The sequence below is a fragment of the Lepidochelys kempii genome, chromosome 1 (genome assembly GCF_965140265.1).
Source record: "Lepidochelys kempii isolate rLepKem1 chromosome 1, rLepKem1.hap2, whole genome shotgun sequence".
Taxonomy (NCBI): Eukaryota; Metazoa; Chordata; order Testudines; family Cheloniidae; genus Lepidochelys; species Lepidochelys kempii.
Genome location: NC_133256.1, coordinates 163,735,813 through 163,754,976, shown reverse-complemented (window position 1 = coordinate 163,754,976; position 19,164 = coordinate 163,735,813). Strand labels below are relative to the sequence as shown.

General features: G+C 42.4%; 1 protein-coding gene across 3 annotated transcripts in view; it reads right to left on the bottom strand.

The window, feature by feature from the left end:
- The window catches only part of GART (phosphoribosylglycinamide formyltransferase, phosphoribosylglycinamide synthetase, phosphoribosylaminoimidazole synthetase), a 62,639-nt gene that overhangs the window by 42,070 nt on the left and 1,405 nt on the right, over positions 1-19,164 (bottom strand). For all 3 annotated transcript variants that reach the window (XM_073361853.1, XM_073361863.1, XM_073361842.1), the window contains exons 3-6: positions 14,813-14,961; positions 5,966-6,061; positions 4,519-4,693; positions 3,307-3,418 (exon numbers count right to left, since the gene is read on the bottom strand). In XM_073361853.1, coding sequence (XP_073217954.1) covers positions 3,307-3,418; positions 4,519-4,693; positions 5,966-6,061; positions 14,813-14,957 — 528 coding nt within the window. In that variant the 5' untranslated portion in view covers positions 14,958-14,961. The remainder of the gene's footprint in view (positions 1-3,306; positions 3,419-4,518; positions 4,694-5,965; positions 6,062-14,812; positions 14,962-19,164) is intronic.

The window sequence follows — 19,164 nt, the reverse complement described above, 5'->3', positions numbered from 1 at the left end:
AAATGGGAAATGACTGCCTTGGAAGGAGTACTGCGGAAAGGGATGGAGGGGTAATAGTGAATCACAAGCTAAATATGATGCAACAGTGTAACACTGTTGCAAAAGAAGTAAACATCATTCTGGGATGTATTAGCAGGAGTGTTGTAGGCAAGACACTAGAAGTAACTCTTCTGCTCTCCTCTGCACTGATTAGGCCTCGACTGGAGTATTGTGTCCAGTTCTGGGTGCCACACATCAGGAAAGATGTGGACAAATTAGAGAAAGTCCAGAGGAGAGCAACAAAAATGATTAAAGGTCTAGAAAACATGATCTATGAGGAAAGATGGAAAAAAATTAGTTGGTTTAATTTGGAAAAGGGCAGACAGAGGGGGGACAAGATAACAGTTTTCAAGTACATAAAAGGCTGTTGCAAGGAGGAAGGTAAAAAATTGTTCTCATTAACCTCTGAGGATAGGATAAGAAGCAATGGGCTTAAATTGGAGCAAGGGAGGTTTAGGTTGGACATTAGGAAGCACTTCCTATCTGTCAATGTAGTTAAGCATTGGAACAAATTGCCTAGGGAGGTTGTGGAATCTTTATCATTGGAGGTTTTTTATGAACATGTTAGGCAAACGCCCGTCACAAATCATTTAAGGACTATTACTAGTCTGCCTTGTGTGCACGGGACTGAACTAGATGACCTCTCGAGGTCCCTTCCAGTCCTACACTTCTATGAGTCTATGTGCTTAGCTTTACAGGTATTCCACTGGGATTTAAGCACATATGTACAGTTAAGCATATGCTCACGTGCTTTGCTGAATCAGCACCTACAGCTGAGGCTGCATGTTCAGTTTCAAGGACCTTTTTCTTTAGTTTGCCTTAGCCAGTTTAACCATAGGAGTACTATTAGAGTAAATAGTTAGAGTCCTGCCAGTTCTGTAATATCAGGGACACAAAAGGGATGAAGAAAAAGCAAAGCCATAAGGAAGCAAGTATGAAAATGGGATCTTATTTATGCCCATAGAGATTGTGCCTGGAAAGAGAATGCTTCCCGAAGGAATAAAATATTGTATTAATTCATATACACCCAAATAGTGCAAGCACAATATGAGAAGGGATAATCTCAGACAACTGGTGGATAAGGTCCCATGGCAAGAAAATCTTGAGGGAAAAGGAGTTCAGGAGAACGGGTAGTTTCTCATGGAGACAATATTAAAGACAACTGCAAATTATCCAGATGCAAAGGAAAGATTGGAAGAATAGTAAGAGGACAATATGGCTCCATCAGGAGCTCTTTAATGACCTGAAAAATCAAAATGGACTCCTACAAAAAGTAGAAACATGGATGAATTACCAAGGAGGAGTAAAAAAGAACAGCACAAGCACGAAGGGACAAAAATCAGGAAGGGTAAGGCACAAAATAAGTTATACCTAGCAAGGGACATAAAAGGGAATAAGTAAAGCTCCTTTAAATACATTCAGAGCAAGAGAAAGACAAGGAAAATGTAGGTTCTCAATTTAATGGTGAGGGAGAGCTAATAACGGATTACATCAATAAGTCTGCGATGTTTAATGCCTATTTTGCTTCAGTCTTTGCTAAAAAGATTAACGGTGACCAGATACTCAACACAACTAATATTAACAAATAGGGGAAAGACAAAACAGGGAACAGGTTAAAGAATATTTAGGTAAGTTACATGTATTCAAGTCATCAGGGCCTGATGAAATTCATCCTAGGGTTATTTAAGGAACTAGCTGAAGCAATATTGGAACTCTTATCAATTATCTTTGAGAACTCATGGAGGACAGGTGAGGTCCCAGAAGACTGGAGAAGGGTATACCTAGTACCCATATTTAAAAAGGAGGACAAAGAGGACCCAGGAAAATATAGACCAGGTAGATACCTGAAAAAAATTATTAAACAATTACCTGGAAAAAATTATTAAACCAATCAATTTGTAAGCACCTAGAGAATAACAGTGTTATAAGGAACAGCCAGCACAGATTTGGGAAGAACAAATCATGCCAAACCAACTTAATATCTTTCTTTGACAGGGTTAATGGATAGGGGAGAAACAGTAGACATGATAGATCTTGATTTTAGTAAAGCTTTTGACACAGTCCTACATGACACTCTCATAAGCAAGCCAGGGAAATGTGGTCTAGATTAAATTACTATTCGGTGGGTCCACAACTGGTTGAAAGACCATACTCAAAAGAGTAGTTATCAATGGTTTGCTGGGATGGTGCATTTAGTGGGATCCTGCAGGGGTCAGGTCAGGATCTGGTACTATTCAATATTTTCATTAATGACTTGGATAATGGAGTGGAGAGTATGCTTATAAAATTTGCAGATGACATCAAACTGGGGGGGAAGGGGGTGTTTACAGATACTTCAGAGGACAGGATTAGAATTCAAAGTGACCCTGACAAATTGATGAATTGGCCTGAATTCAGCAAGATGTAATTCAATAAAGACAAGTGCAAAGTAATACACTTAGGAAGTAAAAATCAACAGTACAGAATGAGGAACTGGCTAAGTGGTAGTACTGCTGAAAAGGATCTGGGGGTTAGAGTGGATCACACTGAATATGAGTCAACAATGTGATGCAGTAGCAAAAAAGGCATATATTCTGGGGCGTATTAACAGCAGTGTTGAATTTAAGACACAGGAGGTAATTGTCCCTCACTACTTGGCACTGGTGAGGCCTCAGCTAGAGTACTGTGTCCGGTACAGGATGCCACACTGTAGGAAAGATGTGGATAAGTTGGAAAGAATCTGGAGAAGAGCAACAAAAATTATAAAAGGTTTAGAAAAGCTGACCTATTGGGAAAGATTAAAAAACTGGGCATATTTAGTCTTGAGAAAAGAAGACTGAGGAGGAGGGACCTGATAACAGTTTGAAAATTGTTAGGAGCTGTTATGAAGAGGACTGTGATCAACCGTTCTCTACGTCCACTGAAGGCAGAATGAGATTTAGGTTAGATATTAGTAAAATCTTTCTAAGTGTAAGGACAGTTAAGCACGGAAATAGGGTACCAAGGGAGGTTGTGGAATCCCCATCACTGGAGGCTTCTAAGAACAGGCTGGACAAATACCTATCAGGGATGGTCTAGTTTTATTTTGTCCTGCCTTGGCATAGAGGGGCTGGACTTGCTGACTTTTCAAAGTCCTTTTTAGCCCCAAATTTCTATGCATCTATAAGTTGTGTTAGGCTAATGTATGTTCCATGTAAATCACACAAAAATGCCTGTGACATTTTGCTATCGTTACTAACAAACAAAAATCTCATGCAAAATGAGTATTTACATAACATTGCAACTCACCTGCATGATTTCATGCACAGCTTTGCAGGCTCCCTCTTTGTTAGTAGCCACAATTACTCCTTTGCCAGCAGCCAGACCACTAGCTTTTACAACCAGGGCAGGGAAGTCCGTGCTTTAAAAAAAAAAAAAAAAAAAAAAAGAGAGAGAGAATGACTGAGGGATTCCATAATAACCTGTCAGCCTCTGATGCATTTTCAAGTCCAAGCCTCCTACCTTCATAGATTTGGAAGGTTGAAAATAAGAGTTCATATGTTCATATCACAGTAGCCATTTAACTTTGATTGAATAAAAGACATAATCAAGTGTCTTCCCCTGCCAACCCACTTCACTACACTATTTCTGGTTGGCATTTCTTTCCACTGTTGTCTGACACTACTTTTCTGACAGGGAAAATAAGTATATTTTATTTCTGTTAGCACTGCAGACCAATACTGTTACTGAGCGAGCAGGTCTGACTTCTGACTAATGCAGTTGTGGGCAACCTGCAGCTCGTCAGGGTAATCCGCTGGCGGGCTGCGAGACAGTTTGTTTACATCGACCGTCCACAGGCATGGCTGCCCACAGCTCCCAGTGGCCGGAGTTCGCCGTTCCCAGCCAGTCAGAGAACACTTCAATCTCTCTGGTCACGCAATCACAGACATGAAGGTCGCTATCTTAAAACAAAAAAACTTCAAATCCAGACTCCAGCGAGAAACTGCTGAATTGGAATTCATTTGCAAATTGGATACTATTAATTTAGGCTTAAATAGAGACTGGGAGTGGCTAAGTCATTATGCAAGGTAGCCTATTTCCTCTTGTTTTTTCCTACCCCCCCCCCCAAGATGTTCTGGTTTAACTTGGATTTAAACTTGGAGAGTGGTCAGTTTGGATGAGCTATTACCAGCAGGAGAGTGAGTTTGTGTGTGTATGGGGGTGGGGGGGATGTGAGAAAACCTGGATTTGTGCAGGAAATGGCCCAACCTGATGATCACTTTAGATAAGCTATTACCAGCAGGACAGTGGGGTGGGAGGAGGTATTGTTTCATATTCTCTGTGTATATATAAAGTCTGCTGCAGTTTCCACGGTATGCATCCAATGAAGTGAGCTGTAGCTCACGAAAGCTCATGCTCAAATAAATTGGTTAGTCTCTAAGGTGCCACAAGTACTCCTTTTCTTTTTGCGAATACAGACTAACACGGCTGTTACTCTGAAACCTATGAAAGGTTGTTTACCTGGTAATAAAGCTACAAGCTTCTTTCGGATTGGTGAATGCTTTCCATCTTGCAGTAGGGATCCCATGCCGGTCCAGAAAGGCTTTAGAAAAACTCTTACTGGACTCTAGCTGAGCTGCCTTTGCTGTAGGACCAAAACATCTTACCCCAGCTCCTGTCAAGTCATCAACAATGCCTAGCAATAAAGATATTTAAGAATTATTATAACTACAGTACTGAGCTGGTTTATAAGATTTACAGGTTAATAAAGTTGTTGCTTTGTATTACCACTTTGACATATTAGATAGTAACAGCTACAAACACTGTGCCATGTATAGGATACATCATGGGATTGTGGTCATTTTACCCCATGGATCTCAAGGGCAGTGTTTGCCGTAACTAGCAGGGGACGATCTGGGCTTTGGGACTCCTGGGTCAGAATTTGTTGTTGCAGCATGTAACTGCAATAACACCACTTTAACAGGTACAACTCCTTTCCCCCTTTATTAGAGTCCGAAAACTCCATGGTAATAATTGGGGGAGAATAATCGCATGAGGTGGCAATTTTTGATGATGTGAGAGAATCAAACTGAAAACCTATAAATTCTGTAGATAAGTCTCTATGTGCTGACTTGCAAATCAGTCAGTCATTTTCAGAAACATTACATTTAAAAAGTTAGTTAAGGTTGCTAAGTGACAACACTGACATATCATTTACAAAACCCAAGCACTTAAAAGAAAAGATCTGAATAGTTAAGGACATCATAAATTTTAAACTACTCGCATAAGAACCTTCAGAAATGTGCATTTCATCAGAATACAACCACCTGGAACTTCAAGGAACAATGGGCCTGTACCTGTTCTCAATAAACACATTCGGAGACTTGCTATTGACTTCAATGGGAAGAGAAGAAGGCCTAATATTCCATTAACCTAGGGGACCCTGAAAGTCCCGTCCCGTCCCCCCGATATGAAACTGGCCCTCAAACAAAAACAAAACAATATAAAACCAAAAAATACACTGAGAATATTTCTTCAGCACAGATTATAATAATCAGGAGATTCTGGTTTCTATTCCTGACTGCCTGCATGACTTTGGGCAAGTCAATTAGAGCCTGATTTGCAGAGATACTGTGCCCACCCACAAATCCTATTAACTTCAACAAACATTGCAAGTATTCAGCACCTCTAAAAATTAGACCTTTAATCACGCTGTGCCTCAGTGCCATATCTGCAAAATTTGAATATTAATACCTCCCTACATCACAGTATAAATCAGGTAAAGTTTACAAGGTGCTCAGACACTATAGTGCCACAGAAAGCCTCTAAATAAACAAACAACAACTATCCTCAGCAGTGGTAATTTTTTCCAGCACATCTGATGCAATAAATTAAAACCCATAATTCCATGAACAGTTATATGGCAATAAGTGGGTGGAATTTTAATAACAATTTATTTTAAATTTACCAGCAGCAAGAGGAACTTCTGGGCCAACCACCACAAGTTTGATCTCATTGTCTTTGCAGAACTGGATAAGAGCGGCATGATTACTGATTGAGATGGCTGTCAAAAGATGCAAGAGAAATTTAAACAGAGAGTATAATGATGAACAGAAGATTTACATATAAAATAAAAGAGAAAGCTTCCAAGAGACTAAATATCAAATTGTGTGATGAAAGCTCTGCAAAGAGGCAATAGTATCGCACGACTTTTATCCAGAATAAATAAATCCAACGTCAATAGTGGGCTGAGTCACCTGAACTCACACAGTTCTGAGCTGGATTGGTCATTTGCAATGCGAGTGACAGCAGCCTGAAGCTACTCTCACCATTTGAGAAAAAGAGAGCAAAAGCATACATCCTCCTTAGTCCTGGAATATTTTGCTTTAAGCCTTTTTCTCTTTTCATGATATAGTGTTGCTAACGAGGATGCTATGCTGCATGTTCACAGGATGGGAAATATACTGAGAAAGGTGAGAGTTTTGCGGTAGAGAGTTTTGCGGTATTTTAGGTTGCCACAAAAACCAAATTAAATCCACAGGATTATATCCTGATTGTTTAAACCCTTGAGATTAGCAATACTGCCACTGGCAAATAAAAGCATCATGTCAGATTGCAGCATCCCCTCTATATGCACACCCCAGCTCCAGGTGAGATTCTCTCTTGTGCCCAGCTTCTACTAAATGCAGCCAAGTAAGGGGTGCTCTGTCAGAGCGACCTGACTATGGGTTTCTGATTGTCTGTCCCAGCACTGGCACAGGTTAGAATAGCTTGGGGGAAAAAATCAAGACATTATACTACTCCCTGTATTGTCTTCCTGCAGGACTCAGCTAAAAACAAACATTATGACATACAAAACATTAGCAGAGGATCCACAGCATGTGCCAAGAAAGAACAATGAATGAGTCATTTTGTTCACGTATTATTCCAAAATGCTCCTGTTTACTGTGGAACATAATTTTCGTGAGGGTGTAAACTGAAAGGGAATATTTTTGTATTCTTTCTGAAACCATTAAATTTGGCATAGGACTATTGTATTCTATGCTGAAGAAAGGAACAGAGGCCAGAGTTTTCAAACCTGGGTGCCTAAAGTTTGACTCCTAACTCCATATTCAGGCACCAAAATAAAAAAGTCATCGGAAGTGTTGTACACCCAGAAATCCCAATGAAGTCAGTGGGTGCTCATCATGTTTGCGAAACAAAGCACTTTTATTCAGTTGCCTAAATATGGAGTTAGCAGTCTCACTTCAGACACCCAGGTTTGAAAGTTTTGGCCACTATGACGAAAGTTTGGGAAAACTGGTATTAGATTATTTATTTATTTAAAAAGATCTGATATCCTTTTTTACCTCAATGACTTGCAAAATAAGTTACCCATAAAGCCACTTTTTTAAGAGACAGGTGTTGTTTAACTGCGATAGTACTATAAACCTTTTGTGAAAGAGAAATTTTTTTTTAAATGTTCATTATTTCCTTTGAAAAAATCACGAGACATAGGATTTCAGTGCTAATTAAAGGGCATCTTGTGCATCCTGCTGTACATCACTGCCAAAGAGAGGGAAGGATAGACTTCCAGGAGCAAAACTTGATTAGACTGAAGTCAGTGGCAACACTCCCATTGACATACATGGAAAAAGGATTAAATCCCCATGCTTTAGAACATAATAAGGCTCACATGCCTCTGTGTAATTATTTCTTATTTTCTCACACATGCTGAAATCTAGACTGAGTTCCTGGCCCAAGCAGCAAGTCTTGGCTCTACAGAGATGCAAGGGGAGTGGGCGGAAGTGGGATGAAGCCTTCCCCCCCAGGCCACAGAATATGAATTCACCCCTCCTCACAAATCCAGGTTATGCCCCTTGAATGCCTGAAGGGGCTTGGATTTACCCCTTAACACACATTCATTGCAGCTCCAGTCCAGCGAAGTACTTAAACGGCTTTTGAGGGGACTACTCAAGTAGCTAAAATGATGTTCATGATTTGTTGGATTGGGGCCAGACTCTCCAGTATGTAGATAAATGCATCTTTTTTTACTGGGAAAGTGACAGAAAAGTGTAGTAATTCTAACAGTATTCTTTAAATGACATATTTAATTTAATCATCTGGACCTCATGCAAACTGACTTTAACTTGATTTAACACAGGGACAAACCTCTTTGTTTAACATTGTGGATGCAGAGGGATCATATGATTTCCATGGAAATGCTCATTCCCTTCCCCTCACCCTCAAAAACAAGCAACAGATTTGTTCTGTTTGGTTGATGACACTGCAAATGGAAAAATAAGATAGAGAAAAATAAATATGGCATTTCTTTGGTTGAACCCTGAGGTGGAAGTTACAGAGCAGTGGTTTTCAACCTGTGGTCCGCAGACCTCGGGGCGGCCGCAAACTATGTGTAAGGGATCCACAAAAGGTTGTCGTTACCACAGAACAATGGTTTTCAACCTGGGGTCTGCAGACTATGTCTAAGATTTCCAAAGGGGTCCACACCTCCATTCAAATTTTTTTAGAGGTCCACAAATGAAAAAAAGGTTGAAAGGCCCTGATCAGAGCATTTATTTTACATTCAGAATGTGTGAAATCTGTCATGGCTCATGTTTCCACAGAAGGTGGTAAGACATACAAAAGCAGATTTTAGTCGCATGCTATACAAGGATAATATACCGTATGTATGTGTATATAATGCATATCTACTGCATTAATTTTTATTTTATGTGTAATAACATATTTTAAAGTATACAGTTTATAATATATTAGTTGAAATATATGGAAACATAAGCCAGTCATTAAAATATTCTCTGCAGCTGTGTGATCTAATGGAGTAAGTAATTCTGGCTCCCTCTCCTGGACTGAGTAATTATTCCTGCTCGCCCACTGAGCCCTGGTCTACATTAGGACTTTAGGTCGAATTTAGCAGCATTAAATCGATGTAAACCTGCACCCGTCCACACGATGAAGCCCTTTATTTCGACTTAAAGGGCTCTTAAAATCGATTTCCTTATTCCACCCCTGATAAGTGGATTAGCGCTTAAATCGGCCTTGCCGGCTCGAATTCGGGGTACTGTGGACACAATTCGACGGTATTGGCCTCCGGGAGCTATCCCAGAGTGCTCCATTGTGACCGCTCTGGACAGCACTCTCAACTCAGATGCACTGGCCAGGTAGACAGGAAAAGAACCGCGAACTTTTGAATCTCATTTCCTGTTTGGCCAGCGTGGCAAGCTGCAGGTGACCATGCAGAGCTCATCAGCACAGGTGACCATGATGGAGTCCCAGAATCGCAAAAGAGCTCCAGCATGGACCGAACGGGAAGTACGGGATCTGATCGCTGTTTGGGGAGAGGAATCCGTGCTATCAGAACTCCGTTCCAGTTTTCGAAATGCCAAAACCTTTGTCAAAATCTCCCAGGGCATGAAGGACAGAGGCCCCCGAAGCAGTGCCGTGTGAAACTGAAGGAGCTGAGGCAAGCCTACCAGAAAACCAGAGAGGCGAACGGCTGCTCCGGGTCAGAGCCCCAAACATGCTGCTTCTATGATGAGCTGCATGCCATTTTAGGGGGTTCAGCCACCACTACCCCAGCCGTGTTGTTTGACTCCTTCAATGGAGATGGAGGCAATACGGAAGCAGGTTTTGGGGACAAAGAAGATGATGATGAGGTTGTAGATAGCTCACAGCAAGCAAGCGGAGAAACCGGTTTTCCCAACAGCCAGGAACTTTTTCTCACCCTGGACCTGGAGTCAGTACCCCCCGAACCCACCCAAGGCTGCCTCCTGGACCCAGCAGGCGGAGAAGGGACCTCCGGTGAGTGTACCTTTTAAAATACTATACATGGTTTAAAAGCAAGCATGTGAAAGGATTACTTTGCCCTGGCATTCGCGGTTCTCCTGGATGTACTCCCAAAGCCTTTGCAAAAGGTTTCTGTGGAGGGCAGCCTTATTGCGTCCTTCATGGTAGGACACTTTACCACTCCAGGCCAGTAACACGTACTCGGGAATCATTGTACAACAAAGTATTGCAGTGTATGTTTGCTGGCGTTCAAACAACATCCGTTCTTTATCTCTCTGTGTTATCCTCAGGAGAGTGAGATATAATTCATGGTCACCTGGTTGAAATAGAGTGCTTTTCTTCAGGGGACACTCAGAGGAGCCCATTCCTGCTGGGCTGTTTGCCTGTGGCTAAACAGAAATGTTCCCCGCTGTTAGCCACAGGGAGGGGGGAAGGTTGAGGGGGTAGCCACGCGGTGGGGGGAGGCAAAATGCGACCTTGTAATGAAAGCACATGTGCTATGTATGTAATGTTACAGCAAGGTTTACCCTGAAAGAGTGTAGCCACTGTTTTATAAAATGTGTCTTTTTAAATACCGCTGTCCCTTTTTTTTTCCTCCACCAGCTGCATGTGTTTCAATGATCACAGGATCTTCTCCTTCCCAGAGGCTAGTGAAGCTTAGAAAGAAAAATAAACGCACTCGCGACGAAATGTTCTCCAAGCTCATGCTGTCCTCCCACACTGACAGAGAACAGACGAATGAGTGGAGGCAAATAATGTCAGAGTGCAGGAAAGCACAACATGACCGGGAGGAGAGGTGGCGGGCTGAAGAGAGTAAGTGGCGGGCTGAAGAGAGGGCTGAAGCTCAAATGTGGCGGCAGCGTGATGAGAGGAGGCAGGATTCAATGCTGAGACTGCTGGAGGACCAAACCAGTATGCTCCAGTGTATGGTTGAGCTGCAGCAAAGGCAGCTGGAGCACAGACTGTCACTACAGCCCCTGTGTAACCAACCGCCCTCCTCCCCAAGTTCCATAGCCTCCACACCCAGACGCCCAAGAACTCGGTGGGGGGGCCTCCGGCCAACCAGCCACTCCACCACAGAGGACTGCCCAAAAAAAAAGAAGGCTGTCATTCAATAAATTTTAAAGTTGTAAACTTTTAAAGTGCTGTGTGGCATTTTCCTTCCCTCCTCCATCACCCCTCCTGGGCTACCTTGGTAGTCATCCCCCTATTTGTGTGAGGAATGAATAAAGAATGCATGAATGTGAAGCAACAATGACTTTATTGCCTCTGCAAGCGGTGATTGAAGGGAGGAGGGGCGGGTGGTTAGCTTACAGGGAAGTAGAGTGAACCAAGGGGCGGGGGGGGGGGTTTCATCAAGGAGAAACAAACAGAACTTTCACACCGTAGCCTGGCCAGTCATTAAACTGGTTTTCAAAGCTTCTCTGATGCGTACCGCGCCCTCCTGTGCTCTTCTAACCTTCTAAGATGCCCTGGTGTCTGGCTGCGCATAACCAGCAGCCAGGCGATTTGCCTCAACCTCCCACCCTGCCATAAACATCTCCCCCTTACTCTCACAGATATTATGGAGCACACAGCAAGCAGCAATAACAGTGGGAATATTGGTTTTGCTGAGGTCTAAGCGAGTCAGTAAACTGCGCCAGCGCACCTTTAAACGTCCAAATGCACATTCTACCACCATTCTGCACTTGCTCAGCTGTAGTCGAACAGCTCCTGACTACTGTCCAGGCTGCCTGTGTACGGCTTCATGAGCCATGGCATTAAGGGGTAGGCTGGGTCCCCAAGGATACATATAGGCATTTCAACATCCCCAACAGTTATTTTCTGGTCTGGGAATAAAGTCCCTTTCTGCAGCTTTTGAAACAGACCAGAGTTCCTGAAGATGCGAGCGTCATGTACCTTTCCCGGCCATCCCACGTTGATGTTGGTGAAACGTCCCTTGTGTTCCACCAGAGCTTGCAGCACTATTGAAAAGTACCCCTTGCGGTTTATGTACTCGGCGGCTTGGTTCTCCGGTGCCAAAATAGGGATATGGGTTCCGTCTATGGCCCCACCACAGTTAGGGAATCCCATTGCAGCAAAGCCATCCACTATGACCTGCACATTTCCCAGGGTCACTACCCTTGATATCAGCAGATCTTTGATTGCGTGGGCTACTTGCATCACAGCAGCCCCCACAGTAGATTTGCCCACTCCAAATTGATTCCCAACTGACCGGTAGCTGTCTGGCGTTGCAAGCTTCCACAGGGCTATCGCCACTCGCTTCTCAACTGTGAGGGCTGCTCTCATCCTGGTATTCATGCGCTTCAGGGCAGGGGAAAGCAAGTCACAAAGTTCCATGAAAGTGCCCTTACGCATGCGAAAGTTTCGCAGCCACTGGGAATCGTCCCAGACCTGCAACACTATGCGGTTCCACCAGTCTGTGCTTGTTTCCCGAGCCCAGAATCGGCGTTCCACAGCATGAACCTGCCCCATTAGCACCATGATGCATGCACTGGCAGGGCCCATGCTTTCAGAGAAGTCTGTGTCCATGTCCTGATCACTCACGTGACCGCGCTGACGTCGCCTCCTCGCCCGGTATCGCTTTGCCAGGTTCTGGTGCTGCATATACTGCTGGATAATGCGTGTGGTGTTTAATGTGCTCCTAATTGCCAAAGTGAGCTGAGTGGCCTCCATGCTTGCCTTGGTATGGCGTCCGCACTGAAAAAAGGCGCGGAATGATTGTCTGCCGTTGCTCTGACGGAGGGAGGGGCGACTGACGACACGGCTTACAGGGTTGGCTTCAGGGAGCTAAAATCAACAAAGGGGGTGGCTTTACATCAGGGAGTATTTCAGGCAGGACTTCACGGAGGGTTCCAATAAGAAATAGTGCACCTAAGTTATTGTTCTTATTGGAACAAGGAGGTTAGCCTGGCCTCTGATTGATACATGGCTAGATTTACCTCGCTGCACCTTCTCTTTGAGTGACTGCAGTGTGACCTAGAGGAATGAGTCCCCTAGACGGGGGAGGAAGGGAAGCAAATGAATACAGAACAAATCTGGTGTATTTCTTGTTTTGATCCACTCCATCTATCTTTTACATCTTTGGCTGGCAGCAGACGGTGCAGAAGGACTGCATGCCATCCACATCTCATGGCTGCTCGGCAAAAGATGGTACAGTACGACTGCTAGCCATCCTCATCTCTTGCCTGCCCGGCAGAAGATGGTACAGTACGACTGCTAGCAATCTGTATCGCCTGCCTGCTCACCATAAGACGGTTCAATAGGACTGACTGCAGGACTAAAGAGAATGACCTGGTCAAGTCACTCCAAATTTAGTCCCTGCGCCCATGTCTGCTCAGGCGCTCCCCCGACGTGGCCAGGAGCACCTCGGACATGACGATGACGGCTACCAGTTGTACTGTACCATCTGCTGCCACAAGGCAAGGGGTTGCTGCTACTGTGTAGCAATGCCGTACCGCGTCTGCCAGCACCAAGGAGACATAGGGTGACGGTTACCTGAGCGGGCTCCATCCTTGCCGTGGTATGGCGTCTGCACAGGTAACTCAGGAAAAAAGGCGTGAAACGATTGTCTGCCCTTGCTTTCACGGAGGGAAGGAGGGAACGGGGGCCTGACAATATGTACCCAGAACCACCCGCGACAATGTTTTAGCCCCATCAGGCATTGGGATCTCAACCCAGAATTCCAATGGGCAGCGGAGACTGCGGGAACTGTGGGATAGTTATCCACAGTGCAATGCTCCAGAAGTCGACTCTAGCCTCGGTACTGTGGAAGCACTCCGCCGAGTTAATGCACTTAATGCACTTAGAGCATTTTCTGTGGGGACACACACACTCGAATATATAAAAGTGATTTCTAAAAAAATGACTTCTATAAATTCGACCTTATTCCGTAGTGTAGACATACCCTGAATCATTGTGTGACTTTAGGAAAGTCACTTAAGCCAACATTTTCAAAAGTCACCACCAATTTTGGATGCTCAACTTTAACTCAGGTCTGACTTTTATAATTGATGACTACCAACAATTCCAATTCAAGCCAATTGACGCTGTAGGTACTTTAAAACCTCTGAAAAAGGTACCTAGAATTGACCTAACCACATTATGTCCTGACATGAAAAACATGGATAAGAACATTTTCTTACCTACAGCATTCACCCTTAAAAACTTGCTAATTCTCTCAGATAATTAAATAAGCAATATCTCAACACACACCTAACATTCCTTGTGGGCACAAGCGTGACCCAGATTACACACCTGTGCAGAGGAAATAAGGAAGCATAAGGGGAATAAAGCAGCACCAGAGTGGGATACCTGTGTTATAGGCAGGCTAGGAAGGATTTGATTTTTAATTGGAAAACGTCAATTTTACTGTATACACACACGACAAAATACTTCCATCATCATAACAGAAATTACCAGATAGGCGAAGTAAGAAAAATGCTGCATGAGAACTTATTGGAGTTGGATTTAAGGTGATTTACTTTATACATTTTGACGTGATGTTGACACTGTGTGCTTAACAGTTATGAAGCTTTAACGTTTTGAATCTCTGCTGTCATTAAATAACGATTATCTGACCCTCCCCATGGTTTTCTGTAACTGTGAAAATCAATACTTAAAAAAAATCCTTAAAAATAAACATTGATATTATCCGTCAAAATTATGAGTAGGCTTGGCAGAATTCAGGCATTTGTTTTATAGACAGCAGCCTCTGCAGGGCCTCTTGCTACACAAGAGGGTGGGTAGTGTCTTGACTCCGCCTCCCCAAAGCAGCACCAGCACAGCTGAGCTGGTGCAGAGGGGGAAATAATCTGCACAAGATAAATTACAGTCTGAGTAAAGCTTTTTTAATTACTTCTCACCCTATCCAAACATCACCTTTATAAGCATTCAGGGTCTGAAACATAAGAACTCCTATAACACTAACAGATAGAACCCTAAATTTATCAATGAACCAGTTTAGGCTCAACTATTGGTAATACACATTAAAAAAAATACTATTTAGGTTCTCTTTTTCGTTTATTACCTGAATTTGAAATCTTTCCATTATTGGCTGTTCCTGCATTTCCCGGAGCGACTAGCACTTGTTTTATATGTGGTGACTGTGCTAATTTCCAGGCCAGGGCATGCTCTCTGCCTCCGCCACCAATCACAAGCACTCGATCAGCCATCAGTCTGTGCAAAACAACCAAAGTAATAATATTCAGGTTAGGAAAGCAACAACATCACTGCGTGCACTCATCAACTAACATCTTTAGTCTGCAGAGCAGCAGAGGAACTCACTGCAGAGGCAGATGCCTTTTTTGCCTGTTTCACATGATTGTTGTCCTGCAGGTTTGTGTATAAATGTGGTGATAGAGAAAGCAAGGTAATGATAGCACTGGCTCAACCAAGCACAGCACAAATGCCACAGAAGTTTTTCCATGGAGTTCTGCCAGTGCACATCAACATGAACCTCCTATACTATTCCTGGTTCTCTCCTTACCAGACTACCTACTGTACCAAAATTACACAGAAGTTTTATGACATGGATAAATGTTCACTACTGACCCAGCTGTGATTAATCACAGGACATTTTATACTTGCAACCTAAATAGGTTTCTGAAGAATGTGAAAATGTCAAAGGTAAAGTCCCTTTGGACTAGTGAAGACTTATTTGCTAATCTGTCTAGTGGTGTTGCTAAACTAAATGGGAGAGCTCAAGACTTCTCACAAGTGATGTCTGAGAATCTTCTTAATACCTTATATGAAAATGCAAAGGTCAGAATGATGAAACAGGGAAATGTCTTCCAACCTCGATCTTCTTCAGGACAGAGCAACCGTATTCCAAACAAAACTTTACAGACAAATACATGAAGAGCAGCATGTCCTGATAAAACAAAAAGCAGCCTGACCCTGCAAGGAGCTAATCCGGGGTCTGTTCCAACATTCCCCAAAAAATCAGTGGAAACACTCCCAGTGATTCATTGAGAGTTAGCTGGGGGAACCCCCAAATGAACTAAGACTAACCAAGCCCACCTGTGCCACAATTGTTTTCCTGCATATAAAAGCCAGGGCCAGTGTTAGGGGAGAGCAAACAGGGCAGTTGCCTGCGGCCCCACGCAACCACATTGCTCAGGCTTCTGCTTCAACCCCGAGTGATGGGGTTCAGGGCCCTGGGCTTCAGACTTCTGCCATGGGCCCCAGTGAGTCTAATGCTGGCCCTGTTTGGTGGCCTCCCTGAAGCCTGCTCGCAGCCCCAGGACCCCTGGTTGAGAACTTCTGATCTATAATATCCACAGCAGACCAGTCTATCAGTTAGAACTTGAAAAAGCCATCCAGTAAAGGACAATTCGTCTAAGCAGAATGCCAGTAGCTACAAACTAGTGTTGCTAAGCCTGAATGTAAAAGGTACTAGTGGCAAAAAAGAGGTTTTTTTTAAAACCATAATACATACAAGGCAGTTGTTTATACACATTTCAAATAGACAGAGTTAACAGTATTATTAAATAGTGAAAATAAATTTTTAAAAGCCTTTCATGCAGAGGGAAGCAACCACAACCACTTTAATTTAATTCTTTTTAATGCTTAACAATAAATTTCACGTGGTCAATAAGGGGGTCTTGTGTCTTTGCTGTCCAAACCATCTTATATTCATTAGGAGGAAGAACATCGATTAAATAAGAATTTTACTCAAATTGAAAAAACAGCACTTTGTTGTAATCTTAGCAAACATGGCACTTAAATCCCATTTGTCTTCCTGCATTTCTTCCATGAAGAGGTTGGTCACCAACCCACTCATGTACATGTGTACAGTTTCACCCAAAGCAGCGCAGATAAACATTTGGCACAGTATTCATGTTGGATATGCATACATGCAAGCTCTATTTACAGAAGGCTAAAGACCAGAACTTCTATGTAAAAGGGTAAGAAAGAACTGTCAGAGAGCTAGTCTCCCCCCAAAATTCATAGATTCTAAGTCCAGAAGGCACCATTGTGATCATCCAGCCTCATCTCCTGTACAACTCAGGCCACAGAAATTCCCCTAATAATTCCGAGGGTATATCTTTTAGAAAAAACAATCAATCAATCTTGATTTAAAAATTGTCAGTGATGGAGAATCCACCATGACCCTTGACAAACTGTTCCGTGGTTAAAAAGTGACATTACGACAGCTGTGACTGATAGCAGGTTTTCAGCCCATCAGCAAGACAAGGTATGTGCCTCATACCCAAATCAGCCATATTTCATGAGAAATGTAGTTAGTCTGCTGAAAGCATGACTCAAACCCTGCTACCTTCTCTCCATATAGCAGCTACCTAGTTTTGCTCCTTTCAAGGGCTAGACACTAGAAACTTGTCTTCCCTGGGAATTGTTACTATTCAGAGCATGGCTTCCACTACAAAGGGGTCACTTGGTTTAATATCATGAATATATATGAAAAAGCATGTTTTTAAACCTAAAAAGTCTTCATAGCAAATTATGGGCAGAAAGATCCCAGACATTTTTCAGAAGATATTTCAATTCTATATGATATAACATTTTTAAGTCTTGTACCAAATAGAAGACTCTTTCAGAGACCGAACATTTTAACAAAAACAAAAATAGAGTTTGAAGAATAAAGAAAACCCCTGAATAAATCATGAATTGTGGGGGGAGGAGAGAAGAGTTCAGAAAATTAAGCATTAAGCATGAAATACTTCACCGTTAGCTATATAAATTTAGTTTTAAAAAACATATTTTCAGGTGCTCTAAACGGTAGCTTTCCGAAACGACATGCTGATGAAAAGACACTTCAGATTTATATAAATATTTTTAAAATACATTGATTGCAAAGTGACGTGTCCATTTAAAAGCTATCTACTCACTTTCATGAACAAAATTAATGTTTTTAAAAAATTTCACACTGGTCCTAGAGATGGTCTAATCAGCCTGTGATGGAATGAAAAATCATCACTTATAGTAAAAATGTTTGATGTGAAAGGTAAGCAAGTAAAAGAAAAAAGGGAAGAAAGGTTAAGGGACTGGCCACAGTGAAGGATAATAATCTAAGAGGAAAACATTTTTTTCTTATTTAAAAATAATATAATGTATTAGACAGTTATCTCTTATTCCTAAATGAGTCAAATCCAATAAGCATGTTCCCATGGCAGCGTATGGAACCTCAGAGCACAAGAATACAGACTTGAAAAGCAAGGTTATCACAAGAGCCACAGAAATTAAAACACATGCTTTAAAGATTTATTCTGCAAGTTACTCCATTTGTGCTTGACACAGAGGCTGAAACCAGGACAGAGAATGTATTTAAGATAATGCTGATCTGAGAGAAGGGATACTCAGTAGCCAGACACACAATGACAAAAGAGAAAGTCAATCTCCAGTTAAATTGATGAACCCAGTCCCAATGCCACCGCCTTACTGACTACACCACACCAATGAGATAAAATAATCTGAGTTAAGAGTACCTTGAGAGAAGCTCAGCCCTTCACACACACACACACAAAATAATAAAAAAGTATATAAAAAAAAAAGACTGCATATGCTTAATTTTACACACATGAATAGTTCCATTGAATCAGGGGGATCTACATAAATAGCCTGATTTTCACAGCACTGAGCACCCCCAGCTTCTACAGAACTGCACTGAGTTTCTGGATGTTGAACACTTCTGGAAAAAAAAAAACCACAAAAACCAGACAACTTAATTATGTATGTAAATATGGATGTTAATTTAGAAGCCTATGGAAAAGTTTGGCCGAGGCTCTGCACCTAGAATCTTGGAAAGAAGATCACAGAATTTAAACTTCATGTGTAGAGCAATGGGGATCCAGTGACTAATGACACCTATACCTCTTACCTAGGGCTTTTCAGCTATAGATCTCAAAGCACTTTATAAAAGGAGGCCAATTTCATTATCCCCATTTTCTAAAGGGGGAAAATGAGGCACAGAGAGCTGAAGTGTCATCCAGCAGGCCAGTGCCAGAAGTGGAAATAGAACCCAGATCTCCTAAATCCCAGTCCACTGCTTTCTCAGCAAAGTGACTCTAGAGGAAGGTGACATGGCTGAAGCAACAGATGAGAAAAATGACTTTGGCAGGGAGAAAAAAGGATTGGCCTTTTAGAAGGAACTCAAATCATTCGGTCATAACAATTATACCTTGTCTCAAAATTCTTCCTAAAGTACAAGCAGTCACCTGAAGCCATATTCCGCTCCTAATTTAGGGAAACACACACTGGAAAACCAATACTAAAAATCAATGGGAATTTTGGTGGCCTCATCCCAACAGATACTCAAACCTGTAACCCTAATTATATTCAGTAAGAGTTCAGAGTGCTTTCAGGATCCAGACCTAGGTAAAGATTGCAGAATAAGGCCTAGAGAGAATAAAGGAAAGGAAA